This window comes from Phyllobates terribilis, unplaced genomic scaffold (genome assembly GCF_046119375.1).
Source record: "Phyllobates terribilis strain yellow unplaced genomic scaffold, ASM4611937v1 Scaffold_2__4_contigs__length_985480577, whole genome shotgun sequence".
NCBI lineage: Eukaryota > Metazoa > Chordata > Amphibia > Anura > Dendrobatidae > Phyllobates > Phyllobates terribilis.
The window spans coordinates 154,751,775-154,774,650 of record NW_027362762.1 but is presented as its reverse complement, the minus strand read 5'-3'; the positions used below and the strand labels follow the sequence as shown (position 1 = coordinate 154,774,650).

The following is a 22,876-nucleotide window of genomic DNA, read 5'->3' as shown; positions in this document are numbered from 1 at the left end:
TCTGCAGGTTATTAGCGTTTTTTTTTGCATGACTGGTTGGTTCCCTTTAAACGACTGCCAGTCTACATGCAAGCCAATATTTAGTCATCTAAAGACCTGTTAGAACTGGTCAACCAGATGGCTCAATAATGTTATCAGCAGCACATGTTCTGCTTACACAAGACAAAGTGATTGAGAACAATATTTTTTTAAGTTTGCTTAGAAATCATTGCACCCAACGAGCATTTTGCTCGTATATGAAGTGTAAATTTTTAGTGAGGGCATTAGGGGAGCGCACGTTAGTGTTGGTGACGTCCGTTTTTCTTTTGCAAAAAAAAAAAAAAGAATGGTTAGCGTCGGGTAAATTTATAGGTAGGGCATTAGTGTAGTGAACGTCACTGAAATTTTTTTTAGACGTACATTTTTTTTTTTTTTTTTTTACATCTATTTTTCTTTAAAAAAAATTTCTTTGTGCTTCTTCTAAATTTTTACTTTTTCTCTCTTCTTTTTCTACTTTTTATAATAAATAGTACCCCTTACACAGGCCCCACACAATACACTTGTAAAAGCACCGATTATACACAAATACCCAGTGTTTTGAAAATTAAAATAAAAATGGCCCATTCATCAAGAAGACGCTATTCGCCAGAGGAGGGATACGCACTCCTTGCCTCCAACACAGATTCAGGCAGTGAGGACGATCCCACGTTCCTCTATTCCTCTTCCTCCTCATCTAGTGAGGATGAACCCCCAGCAAGGCATACTAGGACCCAGTCAAACTCCTACAGCAATTGATCCCATATGGACTGCACCCCCTGAAAATTATCAGCCTGTAATTCCGGATTTCATCGGCAACTCAGGAATCCAATTTGATGTTACAGGCCTCACTGAAATTGACTTCTTCAAATTCTTTTTCAACGAGGAAACAATGCATGTTATGGTGGCTCAGACAAATTTGTATGCCTATCAATTTTTCGCCCAAAACCCAACGTCCTCATACGCCAGATGGACCCCATGTAAATGCAGCAGAGATTGACATTTTGGGGCATTGTGCTACATATGGGCATAATCAAAAAAACAGCTTTGGCAATACTGGAGTACTGATATTCTTTACAGCACACCGTTATTCCGTATGGCCGTGACAAGGTCCCAATTTGAAGCGGTCCAAAAATGTTTGCATTATAATGATAATGCGCAGTGTCCTACCAGAGATGATGCTAACTTTGGTCGTCTATACAAAATTCGTCCAGTAGTTGAACACTTCAGCAGAAAATTTGCTAAGGCGTACAACCCCCAAAGGGACATCACTATAGATGAATCTCTGGTTCATTTTAAACGAAAAAGATTTCCTCCATGCTAAACCGTATCCAGAGGTATATTAATTCTTCCTGTATCACCTCAATAATATCATTCAGCCTATCTGAGTGTAAAGTGCCCATTTTAAATATCCAAAAAGATTCTTTACCGTTTAATCTCTCAGTGCGGTTTGGACAACTCTCAGGGATTTGTTCCACTGGTGTAACTTTTATGTTGAATTTTTTATTGTGTTTCAAGCACAAGTGTCTAGATAGGCTGTGTTTTATAAAGCCGTTTTTCGCATTATGCCTGTTACACCAGTGGAACAAATCCCTGAGAATTGTCCAAACCGCACTGAGAGATTAAACCGTAAAGAATCTTTTTGGATATTTAAAATGGGCACTTTACACCCAGATGGGCTGAATGATATTATTGAGGGGATATAGGAAGAATTAATATACCTCTGGATACTGTTTATTAATGGTTTTATATATGTTAGTTTTTATGAGTCTTCCAATATATTTTTTATGATTGTTTTTTAACAGTATTTTAAAAAGTTTCGTAACATACAACAATCATGTAAGCAGTTATATATCACATTTTCACTTTTTATATAGGGATTTTTTCCTTTTTACTAACTACTGACTTGTAGTGCCTTTTTGGAATGGGTGTGTCAAAATTAACCATATGTGCTCCACACCCAGACCATTATAGCAACACTTCTTATAAAAGCTGGTCAGAACTAAGTAGCACTTATAACAAAATACCTGAGGAAGACATTTTATTTGTCTCAACGCGTTGTATGTACATGTTTTTGGAGAAATAATAAAGATCCATACAGGATAATACTATAGCTTGTACTTACAAGTTATTCGGGAGCGCAAATAGCCTGGAGGAAATCTTTTTCGTATATTTTTCCTATGATAACTCTGCCCGAGTTAAACAATAGCCACCAGGGATCTGCAGCATACCGCTGAAAAAAGATCATTACTGGATGTTCTGTGGTTCGAAGGGACCTATAAGCAAGTGACCAAGGCCTAATAAAGGTGAGTGCAACTAACACCTATCTGTGATCTGACCATACAACTACATTTAGATCGTTGCGCTCTCTGCTTTCTTTTCCCTCTCTCCTGCTGGTTCATTTTAAAGGGAGACTAAAACCCCCAAAGGGACATCGCTATGGATCAGTGTTTCCCAAACCCCATCCTCATGGCCCCCCACAGGTCATGTTTTCAGGATCTCCTTAGTATTACACAGGTGATTGAAGTATCATCAAGGCATCAGGAATTCTCTCACCTGTGCAATACTAAGGAGATCCTGAAAACATGACCTGTGGGGGGCCGTGAGGATGGGGTTTGGGGAAACACTGCTATAGATGAATCTCTGGTTCATTTTAAAGGGAGACTAATTCTGACAATACCTGCCCAGTAAGAGGGCCAGGTACGGAATAAAACTGTACAAGCTGTGCTAGAATACCTCAGAGTACACCCACAGATTTAGGGTCTACAAAGGGAAGGACACCCAGATTGCCCCTCCCTGATTTCCCTTCTGTCCTGGGGGTGAGTGGGAAAATTGTGTGGGAATTGCTGCACCCACTGCTGGATAAGGGTTATCACCTCCTATATTGATTTTAACACCAGCATCCCGCTCTTCAAGACCCTCTTTGTCAGAGGTACAGTTGCATGCGGCACAGCGAAAAAATCAGAGGCCTCCCTAAGCCACTAATTGGGCAACCGCTGAGAAACGGTGAAAGCAGAGTCCAGTGCTGCGATAACATGGTGGTCAAGTATAAGGACAAGAGGGATGTCCTTATCTTGTCCACCATACATCATGACAACAGCTGACTTGTCACTGTCCGAGGTACAACAACACAAGTCCCAGAGGTACACCAACACAAGTCCCAAAGCCAGATTGTATCTTGGACTATAAGTAGTTCATGGGGGGTGTAGATCTTAGATTAGGTCCTCAAACCATACAGTGCCACGTGAAAAGCTAAAGTATGGTACATAAAATTAGCCCTGCACATTGTACAGATGGCACTGTACAATGCTTTTGTGCTGTTTAGATCTGCAGGCAATACGGGGACCTTCCTTCAGTTTCAGGAGGTAGTCATCAAAACCCTAATGTTTGGCACTCAGGAAGATGAGGGTCCCACTACGTCTGAAACTGATAGTGCCCGTATTGTCCCAGGTCAGCATTTTCCAGGAGAGGTTCCCCAAACTGCGAGGAAGGGAGGATAACAAAAAATGTGCTGAGAATGCTCCAAAAGTGAATGCCAGTGAATGAAAAGTCCTCACTTATACTCCTGGGGGCCACCGAATCAAGAACAAAAATCCACCTGGATTCTGTTCTCAAGATCACTAGTGTAATCTGATTTGCGTGAGTTGGGTCTCATTTTTTGTAAGCCCGTCACACGAAAGTTTTTTGGACTGCTATAATGGAACTGAAGAAAGTGCAGAGCTACAGAGGAAATTGCTCTGCCCTTCTTCAAGTCCTGTTCGGCCAGATTAATATTGGAAACATGTTGTTGCACTCTCCTGCGAAGCTCCTGGGACGTTTACCCACAAACTTTCAGACGGGCACACTAATGCATATACAACATTAGTGGACTTGCAGTTAATCATCAGTACTTTCTGAGGGACTTTATTATCGGTGGGATTTGTGAAAGTTTTACCTGGTGGGAGGTACGGACAGGCTAAATTGGAGACAATATTTAAGAGTATGTATGCCTACTTACAATCTACCCCTGACGAAGCTGCGGTTCAGCAGCGTAACGCGTAGGGTCTTCAGTGCTGGCAGGTAACTATCCCAATTCATTCTCTTAACACATTTTTACTCATGACATAATTACTCAGGGAGACCTGGTTCATTACTTGCATTTGTGCACATTTTGTCATTCATAATTTTGAATAGATGGTATGCTTGACAACCATGTTGTGTATTATGGGAAATGATAAATGGTGCTGCAGCTCTAAGGGGATTTATTGCTTTGGGTCACCATACTGATACCCTCACCTTTTTGATATTGTGTAGTGCAATGTTTTGCCTACTTTTAAATGTTTTTATTTTATGTACCATTGTCGATGGACATTTATAAAACTACAATAAAGATTTTGCTATATTTTCTTTACATTTTTGTGGGTGTGCACAGTTCTTATACCCTGTGTCTTCTACTATTGTGCCCTAGTCATATTAGGTTATTGTAGCACCCCGCCATACTCCTTTATAGCAGTGTCCACCCTCCCTTCTTGTTTTGAATTCTAGTTTCATTAACTTTTATACTTTATTTTAGAGCTTTGTAACAGGAAAGTCGGCAAGTAATCAGCAGACCAAGCAGAAGACAAAATGGGTAGCCATTTCTTTAAAAAGGGAAGAGGAGGAGAAACAGAGGAGGTTGGAACGGGATATAGAAACATTTGGTATGTCTCCACAGTACTGCAAGTGAATTTTGATCTGTGCTCACTTGCATTATGCACTGTTTTGTGGTTTGTTTTTTTTGTTTTTAGGAATATTCTTCGTGCCTTGACTTGTCCAGTATACAAATTCTTTTTTTCTGTTTTTCCTCACTGCTTCATAGAACTCCAGAGAGGACTGCGCATGTGAGCCGGCTGAGACCCATGTTAAATAATTTTGCCTGCTTCACATGGAAGCACAGCTATCCTTCGAGCTAGTCTGATGCGACATGCGCAGATTGCAGGAGTTTCCACTCACAAAATGACAGCGTGCCCCCACCTTGCCATTGGGCTGTAGCGCTCTTGTCGGTGGCTGAGCTTGCAAAAGGTGTCCCAGTCCCTGAATAATGTGATGGAGTGTCTGCCTATCATGCTGCCTCTAATGCTTTTGACCAATCCAAGTGGCCTTGAGGGAGTTCTCCTCCAGATTGCTTTCTCTTTACCTTTCCCATATGGATTCCTTGTCTCAAGCCCTCTGTCCTGAAACCCATTCGGTGCAAAAACCAGACCTTTGCTCAGGCTCGAATTTGGACTCTGTCCAAGCTGTAAACCAATATTTGAACGTCAAAGAATCTTCCGGATATCTTGAACCCATTGGGCAAACGTTTATTTCTCTCTTCTAGTCGGGCATCATTGTATTGTCATTGCTCCTCGAGCGCTTTAAGGGGTTTCATTCAAATCTATTCCACATCCCCATTTTTCTTACTCTAATATAAGTTTTGCGGTCGACCAGTCTTAATTCAGCTGGTTACTCTCCCCTTTGGGCTAGCCATGATATTTTTTATCAAGGGCCCTCTCTGTTCAGACAATATGGAAAGTCTACAGCTCACTTTGGATGGGTCATCTATAAACTGAAGTCCTTCCTGATCCCTACTCAGCTTTTTCATTTTTTTTCTGGGGATATTTGACACTGCCAGGAGAGTTTTCTTGCAGAAGACAAGTCTGTTCTCCAGGCTGTCATTTGCACACTAAGATTATTGCTGCCAACCTCCCTCCACTTCTGAATGAAAGTTCAAGGCAAGATGGTGATCCCCATTGCTCATTTTCATACCAGTCCACCCACGTCCAGCAGTCTCTTATTTGACGTCTGACTTCCCCTTAAGTGTGCCAGAGCCGCTCTTCCCATTCATAGGCATGTTGTGTTGACGGACACCAGCTTCCAAGGCTGAGGAGTGGTTTTCTGTCAGTTTGCCGTACAGTGATAATTGGAAAGTCCATGTAGCTTTACTGCCCATCAGTGTGCTGGAGATCAGTCATCCGTCTTTCCTTGTCATCACTGGCAGGACAAGCTGTCGGGTCTTCCCATTTAGATCTATACTGAAGCTGCCACTGTTGTGGCATGCATCAAGCATTAGGAGGTGGCCTAAAGATGACAAGGTATCACGGATTTTTGCCTGGGCAGAACGAAGTAGTCAAAACTATTTCAGCCATCCACCTGCCGGGAGTTATAAAGTTAAGCTGCAGATTTTCTAATCTGGAAGATGTCAGCCGTGGGATAGTGGTACTTTCAACTCGGTCTGATTTCTGTAAGGCACCCTGGACAATAATATATGATGGCATTCAGACTTGACCACAAGGTTCCAGAGCTCGTCCAGATCCTGCGGCCCTCTAGCTCTTCTGATGCTTTGGTCTCGATTCTCCCTTCCCTGTCTATGCTCCTCAAGCTGCTCAAGAAGATAAATTGGAAGGGGTTCACATTCTTGTCGCTCCAGACTGGCCCAGATAAGCCTTGTATGTGTAAGTGGGCTACCTCCTTGCAGACACCCCATGGTGCCTCCTGGATTGTCCAGACTGGCTTTCCCAGGGTCCCATTTTCCACCCTCATTCAATCACTTAATCTAAAAGTATGGCCGTTGAGGCCACATTTGTGAATGCTTTCGGCCTGTGATCAGGTTATTCAGCATATGATTAGGGCTCTTAAACCTACCTTGTTGCATATCATCTGCGCACTGGGAAGGTTTTGTATTTTTCCGAATCGCAACAAATTTTTCATATGTCTTTATCCCTTACGATTCTGTTTCTTTCTGCTCTTTTACTACAATGGACATGTCTCTGACTTGTCTATCCTCTTCTAGAGGAACCTTACTTCCGAGCCTCAAGTCCAGTGGTCAACTCTGTACTGCCCTCTTTCCCCTCCTGTTTCCATAGGACCTCAACTTGGTTTTGAACTCTTGAGCCAATTAGGGACACCTCTCTGCCACGGCTCTCCTTTTTAAGGTGACTTTTCTCAGTGATCACATCCATCAGGCGAGTATTTGAGCTGTTGGCTTTTTCCTGTTGCTCTCCCTTCCTTGTCCTTCACTTGCAGAAGGTGGTTTTGCAGCCAGTCCCAGCCCAAAGATGCCTTATTTTTCATTCCTGAAAGGTCCTCTGCAGGCGGCTGGTGGCTTCAAGGCAAACATTACTTATAGAGTTCCAGCTCCAATTTTGGAATCTTATTTTGCCAAGTCTAAAGCAGCCCTGCAAGGGCTTCCTGAGATTTAGTCCATCAGGTGGAAGACTGTTATTTGGTGTTTTATCCATTTTTGTTTTTTTTCCCCTAAAACTGACACTTTCAAGTCTGCAAATGAGTCTTTTCAGACTTCTTATGATGCTGCAAGCGGCAGTGTCCTAAAAGATTGCTGTTAATTATCTCTTGTTTTCTCACCCCTGGAACTGCTGTGAGATGCCACCTGGTTTCCTGTGTAATTCTACTTTTGTTATTGAGTAGTTTGGTGCCAGGAGGTAGCTCTAGCATGCTGAGGAGCTGACTTGTTTTTTTTTGTTTGCTTTTTTTTGGGGGGGGTCGGCAGACAGCACCCATGGTTACCCTGAGAAAGTGCCAAAAATCCTTTTACTTATTACTACTGCCCCTGTTTTTATTGAGAAGATGTAGCAGTTACGTGATTGCTGCAGCGGTTACATAAGTTGTAGTCAATCACTGGGTTCAGCAGTCATGCCAGCCTGCAGTAGATCAGTGATGGCAACAATGTCTTATGATTTTTTTAAATATTTTTTTTTTAATTCTGTAGACCCACAGGATCCCGATAGACTACTCCAATGCCCGTATGACTCCAATCACCAAATAAGAGCTTGTCGGTTTCCTTATCACCTGATAAAATGCAGGAAGGTTAGTGCATTTTAGAATATCTTACTCTTGGTCATCGGGAAGTCCTGGGAGGTGGACCCATTTCACACAGCTATTTTTATTTAGTTTACTTTTATATATACGTTCTGGTTTGTAAGTATGTAACGGGAGGTTTTCTTCTAGAATCACGGTGGCCTTGCCAATCAGCTTGTCACCTGCCCTTTTAATGCCCGTCATATGGTACCTAGAGGACAGCTGAGTGTCCACATTTCCAGATGTGACGATAAAGGCTGCATTGAACAAGACATTGGTAAGTCAGTGCAAAGCATTCGTTTCATTAGTTATGCTCAGAGCTTATGGTGGACTTGAAGGGGTATTTCCCATGAACAAAGTTCATTTTAATCAATAGATTTTGAAATAATTATTTCTACTATTGGATGTATTTAAAAAAAAAATGTTCCCGTGCTGAGATAATCTTATAAATGTGCCCCTGCTGTGTACTGTGTAATGGCTGTGTCTGATCGTACATGAACATGGTCTGATCATACCACAGCTCCTGGGCAGGGGAGCAAGTAAAAAAAAAAATATATATATATATATACAAACAGGACAGCACGGGATCTCAAATCTTTGTTTGAGGTAAAACATGTTTTTAAATACAGACTGGGAAATGTTTTCTCACACACAGAATTTGCACAGCATGGGATCACAGCTATCTGCAGAAACTTTCCCTTCCTCCCCTGCCCAGGAGATGTGGTATAATCATATCATGTTCCTGCACGATCAGATACACAGCAGGGGCACATGTATAAGATTGTCTCAGCACAGGAACATTTTTCTGTGTTTTGTTGTTTGTTTGTTTTTTAAATCTCTTTGCGACCTTGAGTTTTTGCGTTTTCATTTTTAACTCCATCTTCCCAGAGCCATAACATTTTTATTTTTTGGTCAATATGGCCATGTGAGGGCTAGTTTTTTTTTGCGGGACAAGTTGTACTTTTGAACGACACCATTGGTTTTACCATATCGTGTACTGGAAAATGGGAAAAATCAGTGTGGTGAAATAGCAAAAAAATAAGCAATACCACAATTGTTTGTGTTTTTTTGCAGTGTTCACTAAATGCTAAAACTGACCTATCATTATGATTCTCCAAGTCATTACAAGTTCTTAGATGCTGACAAACATGTATAGGTTCTTTTTTATTTAAGTGGTGCAAAAGAAAAGAAAGGCTCCACTTTCGTGATCTGGGTGAGGGCTTATTTTTTGCGTGCTGAGCTGAAGTTTTTGATACCATTTTGGGGTAGGTATGATCTTTTGATCTCCTGTTGCATTTTATTACATTGATGGATCGGGCGATTCTGAACGCAGTGATAGAATCCCAGCAATGACAACCACAGGGATCTCCTGCAGAACCCAGGTTGTCATGCCAACCAATCTGTGACCCGCGGTCATGTGACACGGGTGCCGATGAGCGGGACTAGTGATGCGCTTCCGGCGTGGCGATGTTAAATTCTGCTGTCAGAGATGGGCAGTTAACATGTTGACAGCCGCGGGTGGACTGCAATTCCACCCACGGCTGTTAGAGGCATATGACAGCTAATCAGATCATGCTGGCTCAGCGCCAGAGCCCACATGGAGTGCAGGGATACCACCTTGGACGTACTCATACATCCAAGGTGGTAAAGGGGTTAAACACGTCCAATTGTGGAACTTAATTATTTCAGGATGAATTGTTCAAAAAATCAACTTTAAAATGTAACTTTGTTTTTGGGAAAAAACATTTAGGCAGTGTGTCCACGATGCGTTTTTCAAGCGTTTATGCTGCGGAATTTCCGCAGCATAAACGATTCAAAAATGCTTGGCAATACGTCCCCCATGGTCCCCAATGACAAGCCGCACTGTCAATGCCCATGCTGCGTTTTTTTCCGCAGCGTTTATGCTGCTCTCAATCCGCAGCATGTCCATTAATTTTGCGGTAGCGCGGCGTAATCGCCGCCATTGACTTGCATTGAGACACATAGAATCCGGGTCAGTACATTTGTACTCGCGAATTATATGCGTTTCAATGTGCTAATGGTACCCAAGTCTGGAGGAGAGGAGACTCTCATCCAGACCTGGGTACCATAGAAACTGTAAAAAAAATAGAATTTAAAATAAAAAATAAAGTTTATACTCGCCTTCCGATGTCTTCCCGGTGTTTTGTCTGCTCCGTCCAGTGTCTTGCAATGTTCGTGTTGTTGTGAAGGACCTGCCATGACGTCACTGAGTCATGTGACCCATCACATGGCTCAATAACGTCACCGCAGGTCCTTCACACCACCGCTAGCAGTGCAAGACACTGGACACAGCAGACAAAACACCGGGAAGACATCGGAAGGTGAGTATAAACTTTATTTTTTTTTTTTCACCATCTTGGTCACACTACTATAAATCCATGCCGGTTGCATGGATTTATATAGTGTGAACTAGTTGTTAAGCACTTTTCCAAGTGATGCTAAAATCGCTTGGAAAAGCGCTTGATAACCCGCATGCAGAAATGCATGCAAAGACGTTTCACAAACGCTTCTACCTGGAGGGAAAACCGCATGTAAAAACCACATGCGTTTTTCCTGCCGGGGAGAAGCGTAAAAAATATGCAGCATTTCTGCATCGTGGGCACTTGGCCTTAAGGTTGACTTTTGAACAGTGCTACAGATGTTTAAGCAATTACTGATTCTGGACATATCAAGTAGAAATTTACTAAATTACTTCTGTTACAACTTTTGGAATTTGATGTGTTTTCATACATTTTGTCACTTTGTAGACTTTAATACTTTTGTCATGTTAAACTTATTTTTACAGCTGATGAAAAGAGCATGTACAAGAGGGATGTGAGCCCAAGTCGATGGAACTCTCCTCCCTGCAATGAGGACTGGGATAATGGTATGCAAAATAACTTGTTCTTCATCCTGCTTCTAGGGATGGGAGGCATACAAAATTACCATTTGCAGTGGGGTTGTAAGTTGTTTTGATTAACGTTATGGGACCGAGCCTCTCCCCCCCCCCCCCCCCCCCCCCCCCAATTCTGGCCAGCGGCTCTTCATGTGTTAACTCTGGAACTCAACAACATATCCCAGTGATTGAGGTTTTTTTCTTGACCTGTTGTAGTACTTCATGTTGCTGGTAAACTTTGGTCAATATGATTTAAGTTTATGAAAATACCGAAAATTTGGCAATTATAAAATTTTGCACTTTTCATTCAAACATTAAAGTTTTATGCCCTTAAATCGGATAGTTATACCACACAATAATTAATAACCTATTATTTTTTAGGCAACACATTTTAAAGTGGCTTTGAGGGGCCTGTGTCACAGAAAATACCCAAAAGTGACTTTTAAAAACTGCACCCCTCAAAGTTCTCAAACACATTCAGGCAGACATGATTTATTAATTCCTTTGATGCTTCTAAAGGGTTAAAGCAATGTGGAAGGAAAAAAAATTCTTTTGGAAACTATACCCCTCAAGGAATTTTATCTAGAGGTGTGTTGAGCAGCCTTGAAACCACAGGTGCATCATGAATGTTTGTAACATTATACCATGAAAGTTACTTTTTTTTCTCCCAAAAAAGTTGTTTTGGCCCCAAACTTTTCATTTGCTGGCATGCCTGTATAGTTTTTAAAGCTGAAAACTCCTGAAGTGTCTTGGTTGTCTTTTTGGTCATTTGTGGCTCTTTTTTCATAGTCTGCTTCTTTTAGCTGCTTCACGGCTTTTGAAGAGCTAAATGAAGTTAAAGACTGAATATATCACAGCAAGTAACATTGCAGTGCATATGTTTTTTTTGTGTGTGTTAAAACGCCTGAAAGACACTGTGCACATACACTTAGGCTGTGTGCCCACTATGCGTATTTTAAGCGTTTCCTTAGTGGCAATTCCGCAGCAGAAACGCTTGGTAGGTCTGCTATGTTCCCCAATGATAATCCGCATGTGCTGTGCACATGCTGCGGAAATTTCCACTGCGAATTATCATTGCGTAAAAATCCCCAGCACTACCAATGCAAATTGCCTCTTCAGAGAAAGAGGACTTGTACTCTATAGCGCCACCTATTGGAAGTAGCAATCCTACAAGTCAGTCAACCCTTTAACGAGTCGTGCAATATGACTTGGGACAGTGTCAGAGCTGGTGTGTCACTCTCCATAAGGAGAAACGCTACCCTTTAGACCTCAGTCCAGAGCCTCTCACCTAGCCAAATCAGTTCTCATACTTTGCACTGACGAGGGCCAACAGCCCGAAACACCGTGTCTGCAAATTGAGATTCTGATTTGGCTTTTGTCCTAAGTCATATTGCACGACTCGTTAAAGGGTTGACTGTGACTTGTAGGATTGCTACTTCCAATAGGTGGCGCTATAGAGTACAAGTCCTCTTTTTCTCTGAAGAGGCAATTTACATATTAAATTTCCCAGAGGAGCATTGCATGGCGAATAAGCCTCCTTGCCTTGACGTGCCAGAGCTGGTGTGTCACTCTCCATAAGGAGAAACGCTACCCCTTGACCTCAGCACTACCAATTATTTTGCGGAATCGCGGAGTTTTCGCCGCCATTGACTTGCATTAAATCGCTTAATATCCGCATCACTACATGTGCACATGCGGATATTAAGTGCACAAGAAGAGGAGACTCCTCCAGACCCAGGTACCATAGTACCTGTAAAAAAAAAAAAAAAAAAAGGAATTTTAAATAAAAAATTACATTATACTTACCTTCTGATGGCCCCCCGGTCTCCATAGTGATGCCTCCTTGTCTTCCCGGCAGCTCATAATGGTCTAAAAGGACCTTCCATGACGTAATTTAGTCGCGTGACCTGTCACATGACTGACATCATGGAAGGTCCTTTTAGACCACCGGAGGAGGAGACCGGGGGCCATCAGAAGGTGAGTGTTTATTTTTTTATCATTCTTTTACTATAACTTGGTCACACTATATAAATCCATGCCGGTTGCATGGATTTATATAGTGTGACCAAGTTGTCAAGCACTTTTCCAAGTGATGCTAAAATCACTGGGAAAGCGCTTGACAACCCGCATGTGAAAAACGCTTCACTTCTGCTTGTCCCTAGCAGGAATCCGCATGTACAATCCGCATGTGGTTTTTCTGCCAGGGAGATGCAGAAACGCTCAGGAAAAATCCGGAGCATTTCTGCATCGTGGGCACTTAGCCTTACAGAGGATGTCTATGCAAAACATACAGCCAGAGTTGTTGTTTTTTTTTCATTGTGGTAACCAGCTAGCTATTTTTGTTTCTGCAGAAGTACAGTAGCTTCTCGGAAATTAACCTTAAAATAAGCAACAAAACTGCAAAAGCTAATGCAAAGGTGATGATTGTAGATATATTTTGTCAACTTTTATGAGTAGATTAATTAAACAATTACCAGATTTTAGTAGCCTCTGGTGTACTTGTATATGGTCTAATTCATGATTTGGTTGGAAACCCCTCAAAAGATTGCCAGAAAGAAAACTGATGTCTGTCTTGTATTGAAATGTTTGTCCTAATGGAAATTTAACAAAATAATGAATCCTGGACCTAAAATTAATGCTATGGCATGCATAAACCTCTACTGCCAACCTTTCACCACAAGATTCTATAAGTATTGTCCCCTTTCAGAAAATTTCATGATAAACATCTAGATAATAAAGCAAAATTACAAAAGCCAAGAAAAAAAGCAAATAAACAAAGTGAGTAGCGTATAAGACGCACCTAGGTTTTAGAGGTGGAAAATAGAAAAAAATTGACTCAAAAATGTGGTCATGATGTAGTGTTATTGTTGGGTTGGAAGGTGGGGGGGTATCTTCGGTCTGCTGCTGACACTGCTATAGGGGTAATGTTTCCCATTCCTGTACTAATATCCCCCATCTTGGTGTGTGTATATATACATATATGCCTCCCCCTAATCCTGGTATACATGGGGGGGGGGGGGGCCCATCCTGGCATACATGAGCCGCACACATTAAAAAAAATAAAGTATTCTGCTCCCGAAGCCTCCTCTTCTGATGATGTCACTGACATGTGCCCTCACACGATGAGGTCAGCTGCTGGAATATTCACTGCTCCCCACACCTGGGACTATGGATGTGGGGAGCAGTGAGTATTCTCCATTAGCGGACACACTGTTAGCTGCAGCTGCTGGGTGATCACGTGTACCTGCTGTTAGTGAATGAATATTCACTGCTCCCCATAGTCCCTCCTACTTCTAGGTGCTGCCATCAGTGCAGAGGTGGGCAGCTGTGAATATTCATTTTCTTTAACAGCAGGCAGTGTGAGCTGCAGCAGCCGCCTCCTGTGACCTGCTCCTCTGGCGCTGCTGCTCTCACCCCCCCCTTCACCACCACCCTTCCCCACCACCCTTCCCATCTACATCTGGACTATAAGATGCACTCCCACTTTCCTAAAATTTTGGAGGAATGGAGTGCATGTTATAGTCATAAAAGTACAGTATATACCATACAGCAAGTAAATAGTAATAGTACATGTAAATAACATAGCTAAGTATCCAAACGCTATTTTGATCAAAACTGCATAAAAGCCATCCGACCATGACAAGGTGTACCCATCGGGGAAAATATAGATTGCATGTGTGTACGTGAGCTCAGTGACTAACTGCAGCCAGACCACAAAGACCAGGCCATGGTGAGAGCCGGTGTTGGACTTGGGGAGGGTAAGTAAAACTGGTTATTGAAAAATTAGAAAGCACTCCTGAAGCTTTATGTTGAGAAAATCCCTCTAACTTTCAAGTCACCAACGCTGCTGATCTTTTTTTATTGCAGTTTGCCTATTGCAGAGTGTAATAACTGTGGGTGTATCCGGACAATGTGCCTGCACTGCGCACCACCCCTTGTTACTTACAATATTACTATATGCCCCCTGACATGGTTAGCCATGAACCCATGTTTACTCTAGCGGAGACCCGCTCTAATTGCAGAAACGAAGGAATAAAAAGTGCTGTGTATTTATAACAATATAGCTACTCTGTAACTTGCCTGATGTCTTATATTTTTGAGTTGAGATTTGTGCATGTGTATATACCGTATATTCCGGCGTATAAGACGACCTGGTGTATAAGACGACCCCCCTACTTTCCTGTTAAAATATAGAGTTTAGGATATATTCACCGTATAAGACTACCCCTTTTCCAACGCATACCAAACACCGGTAAAAATTTAAAAAAAACAGATTTGAATTTAACATGGTCCTTTTTTTAATTTAAATTCTTATGACATGCAGGTATATAGCAGGAAAACTGTCACTCATAAACATATTAAAATAGGGGGGACCCCACGTCATTTTTTGGGGGGGTCCCCCATTCTAATAGCTAGTAAAGGCTAGGTATTCAGCTGGGGGCTGATATTAGTAGCCTGGGAAGCTCGGTGGGTATTACCCCCTTCCCAGACTTCAAACATCTGCCCCAGCTGTCTGCTTAACCTCCGCTAGAGACTATAATGATGTTGGATCCCACGCCAATTTTCTTTTTAAAAAATCCTTTATTTTAACACTAAATGACAATTGAGGGGTTAATAAAGATGCAGTCCCTAAATTATTATTAATTTTGTAATTAATTTTTCCCAAAAATGTTGACGTGGGCTTCGCCATATTTTTGTGTCCAGCCAGGTACAGCAGGCAGGAACGGGCTGCCCCCAACCACCAGCTGCCTATTTGTACCTGGCCGGACACAACAATATAGGGAAGCCCTTTTTTTTTTAATTATTTCATGAAATAATTTAAAAAAAAAAAGACGTGGGGCTTCGCCCTATTTTTGTGTCCAGCCAGGTACAACTAGGCAGCTGGGGGCTGGAATCTGCAGCGCAGGGAGGCCCAAGCTTTCTGCCCCCCCCGCTGCAAATTGCAGTCCGCAGTCACCCCGGAAAATGGCGCGTTCATAGAAGCGCCATCTTCTGGCGCTGTACCCAACTCATCCAGGGCCCTGGTGCGGTGGCTCACTGGGTAATAAAGGGGTTAAGGCCAGCTTGGCATTATCAGCTGGCCCTAAGCCCGAAATTCATGGGGTCACGCCAATATTAGACATGACCGCCATGAATTTCTAGTAAAGTAATTAAAAAAAAACACAAACACCCAGAATAAAGTCCTTTAATTGAAATAAAGACACAATTTTTTAATGTTCTAAATTAAACCATACTTACCATCACGCCCATTCCAGCTGAAGCCAACGATCTCCTGCAATAAAAGTAAAATAATAAAGCAACCTCATCCTTACCTCTCCATGGTTCCCAGGACCGGTCCAGCTCTGCTACATTCACATGACAGGCTGGACCGCAGCAGAACGCTGCCGTTCAGCTTGCCATGCGGCAGACACTGAGAAGCGTAGGCATGCTTGTGCTCCTCAGTGTCTGACTGTGACGGCATCCAGATGAGCCGAGATCATGTCCAATGAACTCGGCTCACCTCATGCACGTCACTGACAGCGTGGGAAAATTCTCCTGCTCCCCGCATGCGCAGTAGAAGTTTCCCACGCTGTCAGTGACGGACGTCCAGGAGGTGAGCTGAGTTCATTGTCGGCTCATCTGGATGCCGTCACAGCCAGACACTGCAGAGCGCAAGCATGCCTGCGCTTCTCAGTGTCTGCGGGATGACAGGCTGGATGGCAGCGTTCTGCTGCGGTCCAGCCTGTCATGTGAATGTAGCAGAGCTGGACCGGTCCTGGGAACCATGGAGAGGTAAGGATGAGGTTGCTTTATTATTTTACTTTTATTGCAGGAGATCGTTGGCTTCAGCTGGAATGGGCGTGATGGTAAGTATGGTTTAATTTAGAACAATAAAGAATTGTGTGTTTATTTCAATTAAAGGACTTTATTCTGGGTGTTTGTGTTTTTTTTAACTTTGACTATGGGGTTAGTAATGGGGGTGTCTTATAGACGCCTCTCCATTACTAACCTGGGCTTGATGTCAGCTGGCATTATAAGCTGACATGAACCCCACCACTATTACCCCCTGCCACCGCACCAGGGCAGCGTGGAAGAGCGAGGCTAAGTGCCAGAATTGGCGCATCCTATGGATGCGCCATTTCTGGGGCGGCTGGTGTTTCTAGCCTGGGAGGGGGCCAATATTCATGGCTCCCTTCCTGGGCTATTAATATCAGCCCCCAGCTGTCTGCCTAGCCTTTGCTAGCTATTAAATTAGGGGGGACCCCACGTCCTTTTTTTTGGGGGGTCCCCCATTTTAATAGCTAGTAAAGGCTAAGTATTCAGCTGGGGGCTGATATTAGTAGCCTGGGAAGCTCCGTGGGTATTACCCCCTTCCCAGGCTTCAAACATCTGCCCCAGCTGTCTGCTTAACCTCCGCTAGAGACTAAAATTAAGGGGAACCCCACGCCAATTTTTTTTTAAATAAATCCGTTATTTTAACACTAGATGACAAGTACAGTAACCAGCACTGTCACTGTACTTCTTATATATGTGACTGACAGGTTTCTATCTGTCTAATCTATGTGTGATTCTCTATTCTTTCTGTTATAAATTGTCGGGTACAGATGCTGAATTGCCGGCCGGCTTTTTTAAAGAGACGGTGCATGAAAACACTAATATTTGTTTTAATAAATCCTTTACACTAAATGACAAGTACAGTAAGCAATACTGTCACTGTACTTCATATATATGTGACTGACATGTTTCTATCTATCTAATCTATGTGTGATGCTCTATTCTTTCTATTCTAAATTGTCGGGTGCCGGCTTATGCCGCTGCTGAATTGCCGGCTTTTCATATATTGTCACAGAAGCGATGCGAACTTCCCAGCTCCGGACACAGCGCAGCGCTTCTGTGACAAGTGAAAACTGTCGGCACAGAAGCCCTGCGCTGTGTCCGGAGCTGGGAATACGCAGCGATGTGTCCGTTTCAGCACAGAAGCGCTGACTGTCTGGACCTACCGCCGCCGTATTTTAACTCCCTCCACCTTATATTAACTCCAACATGGCAGGGATACGGCCACGGCAGCTTATTAACACCCCCAGAGTATCCCCGCATGTCAATTTCTGAAAGTTCAAAAGCATTACCGGCGTATAAGACGACCCCAGACTAGACAGAAGATTTTTCAGTCTTCAAAAGTCGTCTTATACGCCGGAATATACGGTACATTAATTTCTACCTCTGTGTAAGCTACTTATGGAAATACTATCTCTTAGATTTGCAGAGTGAGAGAGCCACATTTGTGTGGGGTACACCTTCTTATGCAGGACCATGGTAAGTGAACGTGTGATGCATTTCCTCTTTTTCAGGGCTGGTCTTGGTGCTTAAAGCATGCAAATCTCCCGACTGTGCTGCACATGGGAAAATAAAGAGAAAAAAAGTGACAAGCCCACATGGGGTTATACAGTATAGGAAGTTAGGGGGAGGTGAGGGTTGCTCCCGAATAGGCGGTGTATGGCACAGCCCCACTGTATGCCCATAGACAAGAGTATACAGCTGCTGCAGGAAATTTATTCGTCAGCGTTGAGGAGTAAAAGGAGATGGGATGTTTCTAGTTGACCCTGGTAGTATTTAATAGTAGCTTTCTCATGCGTTTACGGTTCTTACTGAATGCTTCTTAGAAATGGACAACTCAATACATGCACACAGGGAATGGATCAGTTGTAACCAATGTGACTTTTATGTCAATTGGGCTGTTAGGAAAAAATCTGTCATTGAAAATTAATGTTCCCCTCCTGACCCATAAATGAATGGTAATTTCTTTTTTTTTTTTTTTTTTTTTAACGGACTGTGAATACTTATTTTTAATCCAAACTACAGTACAGACCAAGTTTATACACCCCTTCTCATTTAAAGATTTTTCTGTATTTTCATGACTTTGAAAATTGTACATTTACACTGAAGGCATCAAAAATATGAATTAACACATGTGGAATTATATACTTAACAAAAAAGTGTGAAACAACTGAAAATGTCTTATATTCTAGGTTCTTCAAAGTAGCCACCTTTTGCTTTGATGACTGCTTTGCACACTCTTGGCATTCTCTTGATGAGCTTCAAGAGGTAGTCACCAGAAATGGTTTTCACTTCACAGGTGTGCCCTGTCAGATTTAATAAGTGGGATTTCTTGCCTTATAAATGGGGTTGGGACCATCAGTTGTGTTGTACAGAAGTCAGGTGGATACACAGCTGATAGTCCTAGTGAATAGACTGTTAGAATTTGTATTATGGCAAGAAAAAAGCAACTAAGTAAAGAAAAACGAGTGACCATCATTACTTTAAGAAATGAAGGTCAGTCAGTGCGAAAAATTGGGAAAACTTTGAAAGTGTCCCCAAGTGCAGTTGCAAAAACCATCAAGCGCTACAAAGAAACTGGCTCACATGAGGACCGCCCCAGGAAAGGAAGACCAAGAGTCACCTCTGCTTCTGAGGATAAGTTTATCCGAGTCACCAGCCTCAGAAATCGCAGGTTAACAGCAGCTCAGATTAGAGACCAGGTCAATGCCACACAGAGTTCTAGCAGCAAACACATCTCTTCAACTGTTAAGATGAGACTTTGTGCACAAGGCCTTCATGGTAAAATAGCTGCTAGGAAACCACTGCTAAGGACCGGCAACAAGCGGAAGAGACTTCTTTGGTCTAAAGAACACAAGGAATGGACATTAGACCAGTGGAAATCTGTGCTTTGGTCTGATGAGTCCAAATTTGAGATCTTTGGTTCCAACCACCGTGTCTTTGTGCGATGCAGAAAAGGTGAACGGATCAACTCTACATGCCTGGTTACCACCGTGAAGCATGGAGGAGGAGGTGTGATGGTGTGGGGGTGCTTTGCTGGTGACACTGTTGGGGATTTATTCAAAATTGAAGGCATACTGAACCAGCATGGCTACCACAGCATCTTGCAGTGGCATGCTATTCCATCCGGTTTGCGTTTAGTTGGACCATCATTTATTTTTCAACAGGACAATGACCGCAAACACACCTCCAGGCTGTGTAAGGGCTATTTGATCAAGGAGAGTGATGGGGTGCTACGTCAGATGACCTGGCCTCCACAGTCACCAGACCTGAACCCAATCGAGATGGTTTGGGGTGAGTTGGACCGCAGAGTGAAGGCAAAAGGGCCAACAAGTGCTAAGCATCTCTGGGAACTCCTTCAAGATTGTTGGAAGACCATTTCCGATGACTACCTCTTGAAGCTCATCAAGAGTGTGCAAAGCAGTCAAAGCAAAAGGTGGCTACTTTGAAGAACCTAGAATATAAGACATATTTTCAGTTGTTTCACACTTTTTTGTTAAGTATATAATTCCACATGTGTTAATTCATAGTTTTGATGCCTTCAGCGTGAATGTACAATTTTCATAGTCATGAAAATACAGAAATTTCTTTAAATGAGAAGGTGTGTCCAAACTTTTGGTCTGTTCTGTATGTATAAAATAGGTGATATAATTGAAAGTAACTTAATATTTTTTTTGCACATACTAACTGAAGCAGAGCACAGACTGCAGTCTCTGCCCCTCTGCAAAACCAGTGACATGCTGGGACATATAGGCTACGTTGTGAGGTGGAATAAAGGAATTATGATGGCAGGTGCCTCAGAAATGGCATACCATGTAAATAATAATGAAAAACATTGCTCTAGCCCTGCTTTACAAAAACTCAGTTAACTTATGTCAATGTTTATATTGGGGCTCTTTCACACGCTTGTGACAGTTTCCACACATACCAGAGACACTGAGTTACATAGACCCATTCAAATGAATGGGTCTGTGCACATGTCAGTGTTTCCACGGACCGTGTGTCCGTGGGCAGAACACGCTGACATGACCGTTTTATCCGCTGCACGGTCCGCAAAATGTCCCACAGTGACACACGGATGACATCTGTGTGACACATACCGATGCCTGGCAATCAGCGGTAGTTAGCGCTGTTCCCAAGGCCAGGTGCTAAACGCTGCAATCAGCACCAACAGGAGTCTGTGTTGAGAGTAGTAGTCTGCTCCTGCCGTGTCCAACTGTAAAAATTAGAATAAAATAAAAAATCCTTCTACTCACATGTCCCCCGCTGTAATCCGTGAATGACGTGCTGCAGCGAGCATGCCCCGGACTTCCGCTGAGCTCACTGAGTGACAGGACACCGCGCACTGAGCTCAGCAGAGGTCTGGGGAAGCTCGCTGCAGCGCATCATTCTTCCCGGAGTGAGCGGTCGCACGGATTACAGTGGGGGACACTTAAAACAAGTGAGTTTATGGATTTTTCTATTTTTACAATTGGACTGCGGGAACAGACTACTACTACTCTCAACATTGTCCCCTGATTGCAGGGGACAAGGATGAGGGCAGTGTTTAGTACTTGGCGCTTTGGAACAGCTCTAACTGTACCGCTGATTCCCAGGCGCTGGTACGTGTGATACTGAATGCGGCACACAGTTGTCATGTGGATATCTCTGGTACTGTTTTTTTTTTCCAGTACATGAAATATCAGGACGTGTGAAAGAGCTCTTAAAATGTAAAATTCATTTATCTACAAGTGGTTTTGGTTTCTGAAGTTGTCAGCAAGGGGGTGTTTTTTTTTGTTTTTTTCCTCCTCTGTCTGTGGGTATTGGAGGGTTTTTTTGTCCATGGGCCTCTCTATAAATTGTTTTTCAACTTTTTGTTACATTTGAATAAATAAATAACACTACCAAAAATGCTATGGGAAAAACATGAAATATTTGGGGAAAAAAAAAATCTGTGAAAGAGGCTTTAGGGGTATGTGCTCACATTGAGTATTTGGTGCAGAAATTTCTACATCTCTTGGCAGGAAAACGCAGCCTCAAAAACATTGCGATTTTTGCCTGCGGTTTTTCAGTGCATTCAATGGGTGAAAAATGTACAGAGAATTGATATGCTGCAGATTTTCTGCACAAAATCTGCAAGTCAAAAATACTCAACATGTGCATGACACTTCAGGTTTCTTATTCACTTTGCTGGCATCAGGTTTTGTCACAAATCGGCGCTGAAAAAAACTTGACACTCACCAAATCTGCAACGTGTGCGCACAGCCTTACAACTCTTGTACTGCTATGCTCAGTGCAGATAGGGAGGGACAGGCTTGTTCTCCCGTGCATCATTTATACAACACTGTGGTTCTGTACGGCATCCTCCGATCACTGGGGTGGCATAGAAGAACTTCAATACCTGTGACAAATACTGTTAGAAGGTGGTGTCATTGATCAGATTTGACCTAGCTGTAGAGCCGTGCGTGATGCTTCTCATCATGTCATGTAGGAATTTGTGACTAATATGGATGTAAAAAAAATACTTCCCAGTAATGCTCTAAAACAATCCTTTGAGCAGATCAGTCCACCACCAGGCTAAGTATTGTCTGTCATGTTTAGAGTTGTCCTGCCTGTTATAAATTTTGCTAGCTCCATCACTACACATTTATTCTTTATCTATTAGGCTCTTTTTTTCCCCCCTTTCATCAGACCTATACATTGTAAGCATTTTTCCAACATGTACCTTAAAAAATTAAAAATAGGATGCCTATGTGTAATTGCTCGTTACACCAGTGTAGAATAGACATGCTGGGGGCACGGAGTGCATGCTCTGCATGAGCCCAGGGAGCTTTACTGTAGCCCAAACCAGAAGTACAAATGTGATTATGAACAGAACCTTCTCAAAATTGTAATGTAAAGCATGTGGTTTCTTGCTGTATAACACCAATAAACAGTGTTTTCTTTTTTTTTTCTTTTTTTCTAGTAACAGTACTTTGATGGATCCAAAAAATGCTCTTGGTGATAATCTTCGTGCTCCTAAATCTCTGCCCTATGTCCTGCCTTGGAAAATGAGTAAGTCGCTATTTGTTACCTCTAGTGAAGTGGAGCAGAGTCTTGTGACTATGCGCTCATATATGTATAACGTTCAGTGTCTGAATAATCTATAAAAGTTACAGTAACAAACAATAACCCATAATGCACTATTCCCGAATTATATGGCTGCTATGCTATGTCTGCAACAATGACCCAAGATCTTGGGGCTCATTCAAAAAGGCAGATTATATGGGCGCGTGTCTCATGGATGCACCCATCATAGCCAGTGTGATAGTGCACATAGCTGATTTTCCACATGCACCAATGGCCTGCGTGGAAATAATC

The 22,876-nt window shown here is 42.6% G+C and overlaps 1 protein-coding gene across 1 annotated transcript in view; it reads left to right on the top strand.

The window, feature by feature from the left end:
• Nucleotides 1-22,876, top strand: part of LOC141198805 (gametocyte-specific factor 1-like) — a 36,509-nt gene that overhangs the window by 5,747 nt on the left and 7,886 nt on the right. Inside the window, exons 3-8 of the mRNA XM_073663162.1 lie at nt 4,568-4,694; nt 7,739-7,836; nt 7,978-8,104; nt 10,634-10,714; nt 17,959-18,016; nt 22,482-22,570. Coding sequence (XP_073519263.1) covers nt 4,568-4,694; nt 7,739-7,836; nt 7,978-8,104; nt 10,634-10,714; nt 17,959-18,016; nt 22,482-22,570 — 580 coding nt within the window. The remainder of the gene's footprint in view (nt 1-4,567; nt 4,695-7,738; nt 7,837-7,977; nt 8,105-10,633; nt 10,715-17,958; nt 18,017-22,481; nt 22,571-22,876) is intronic.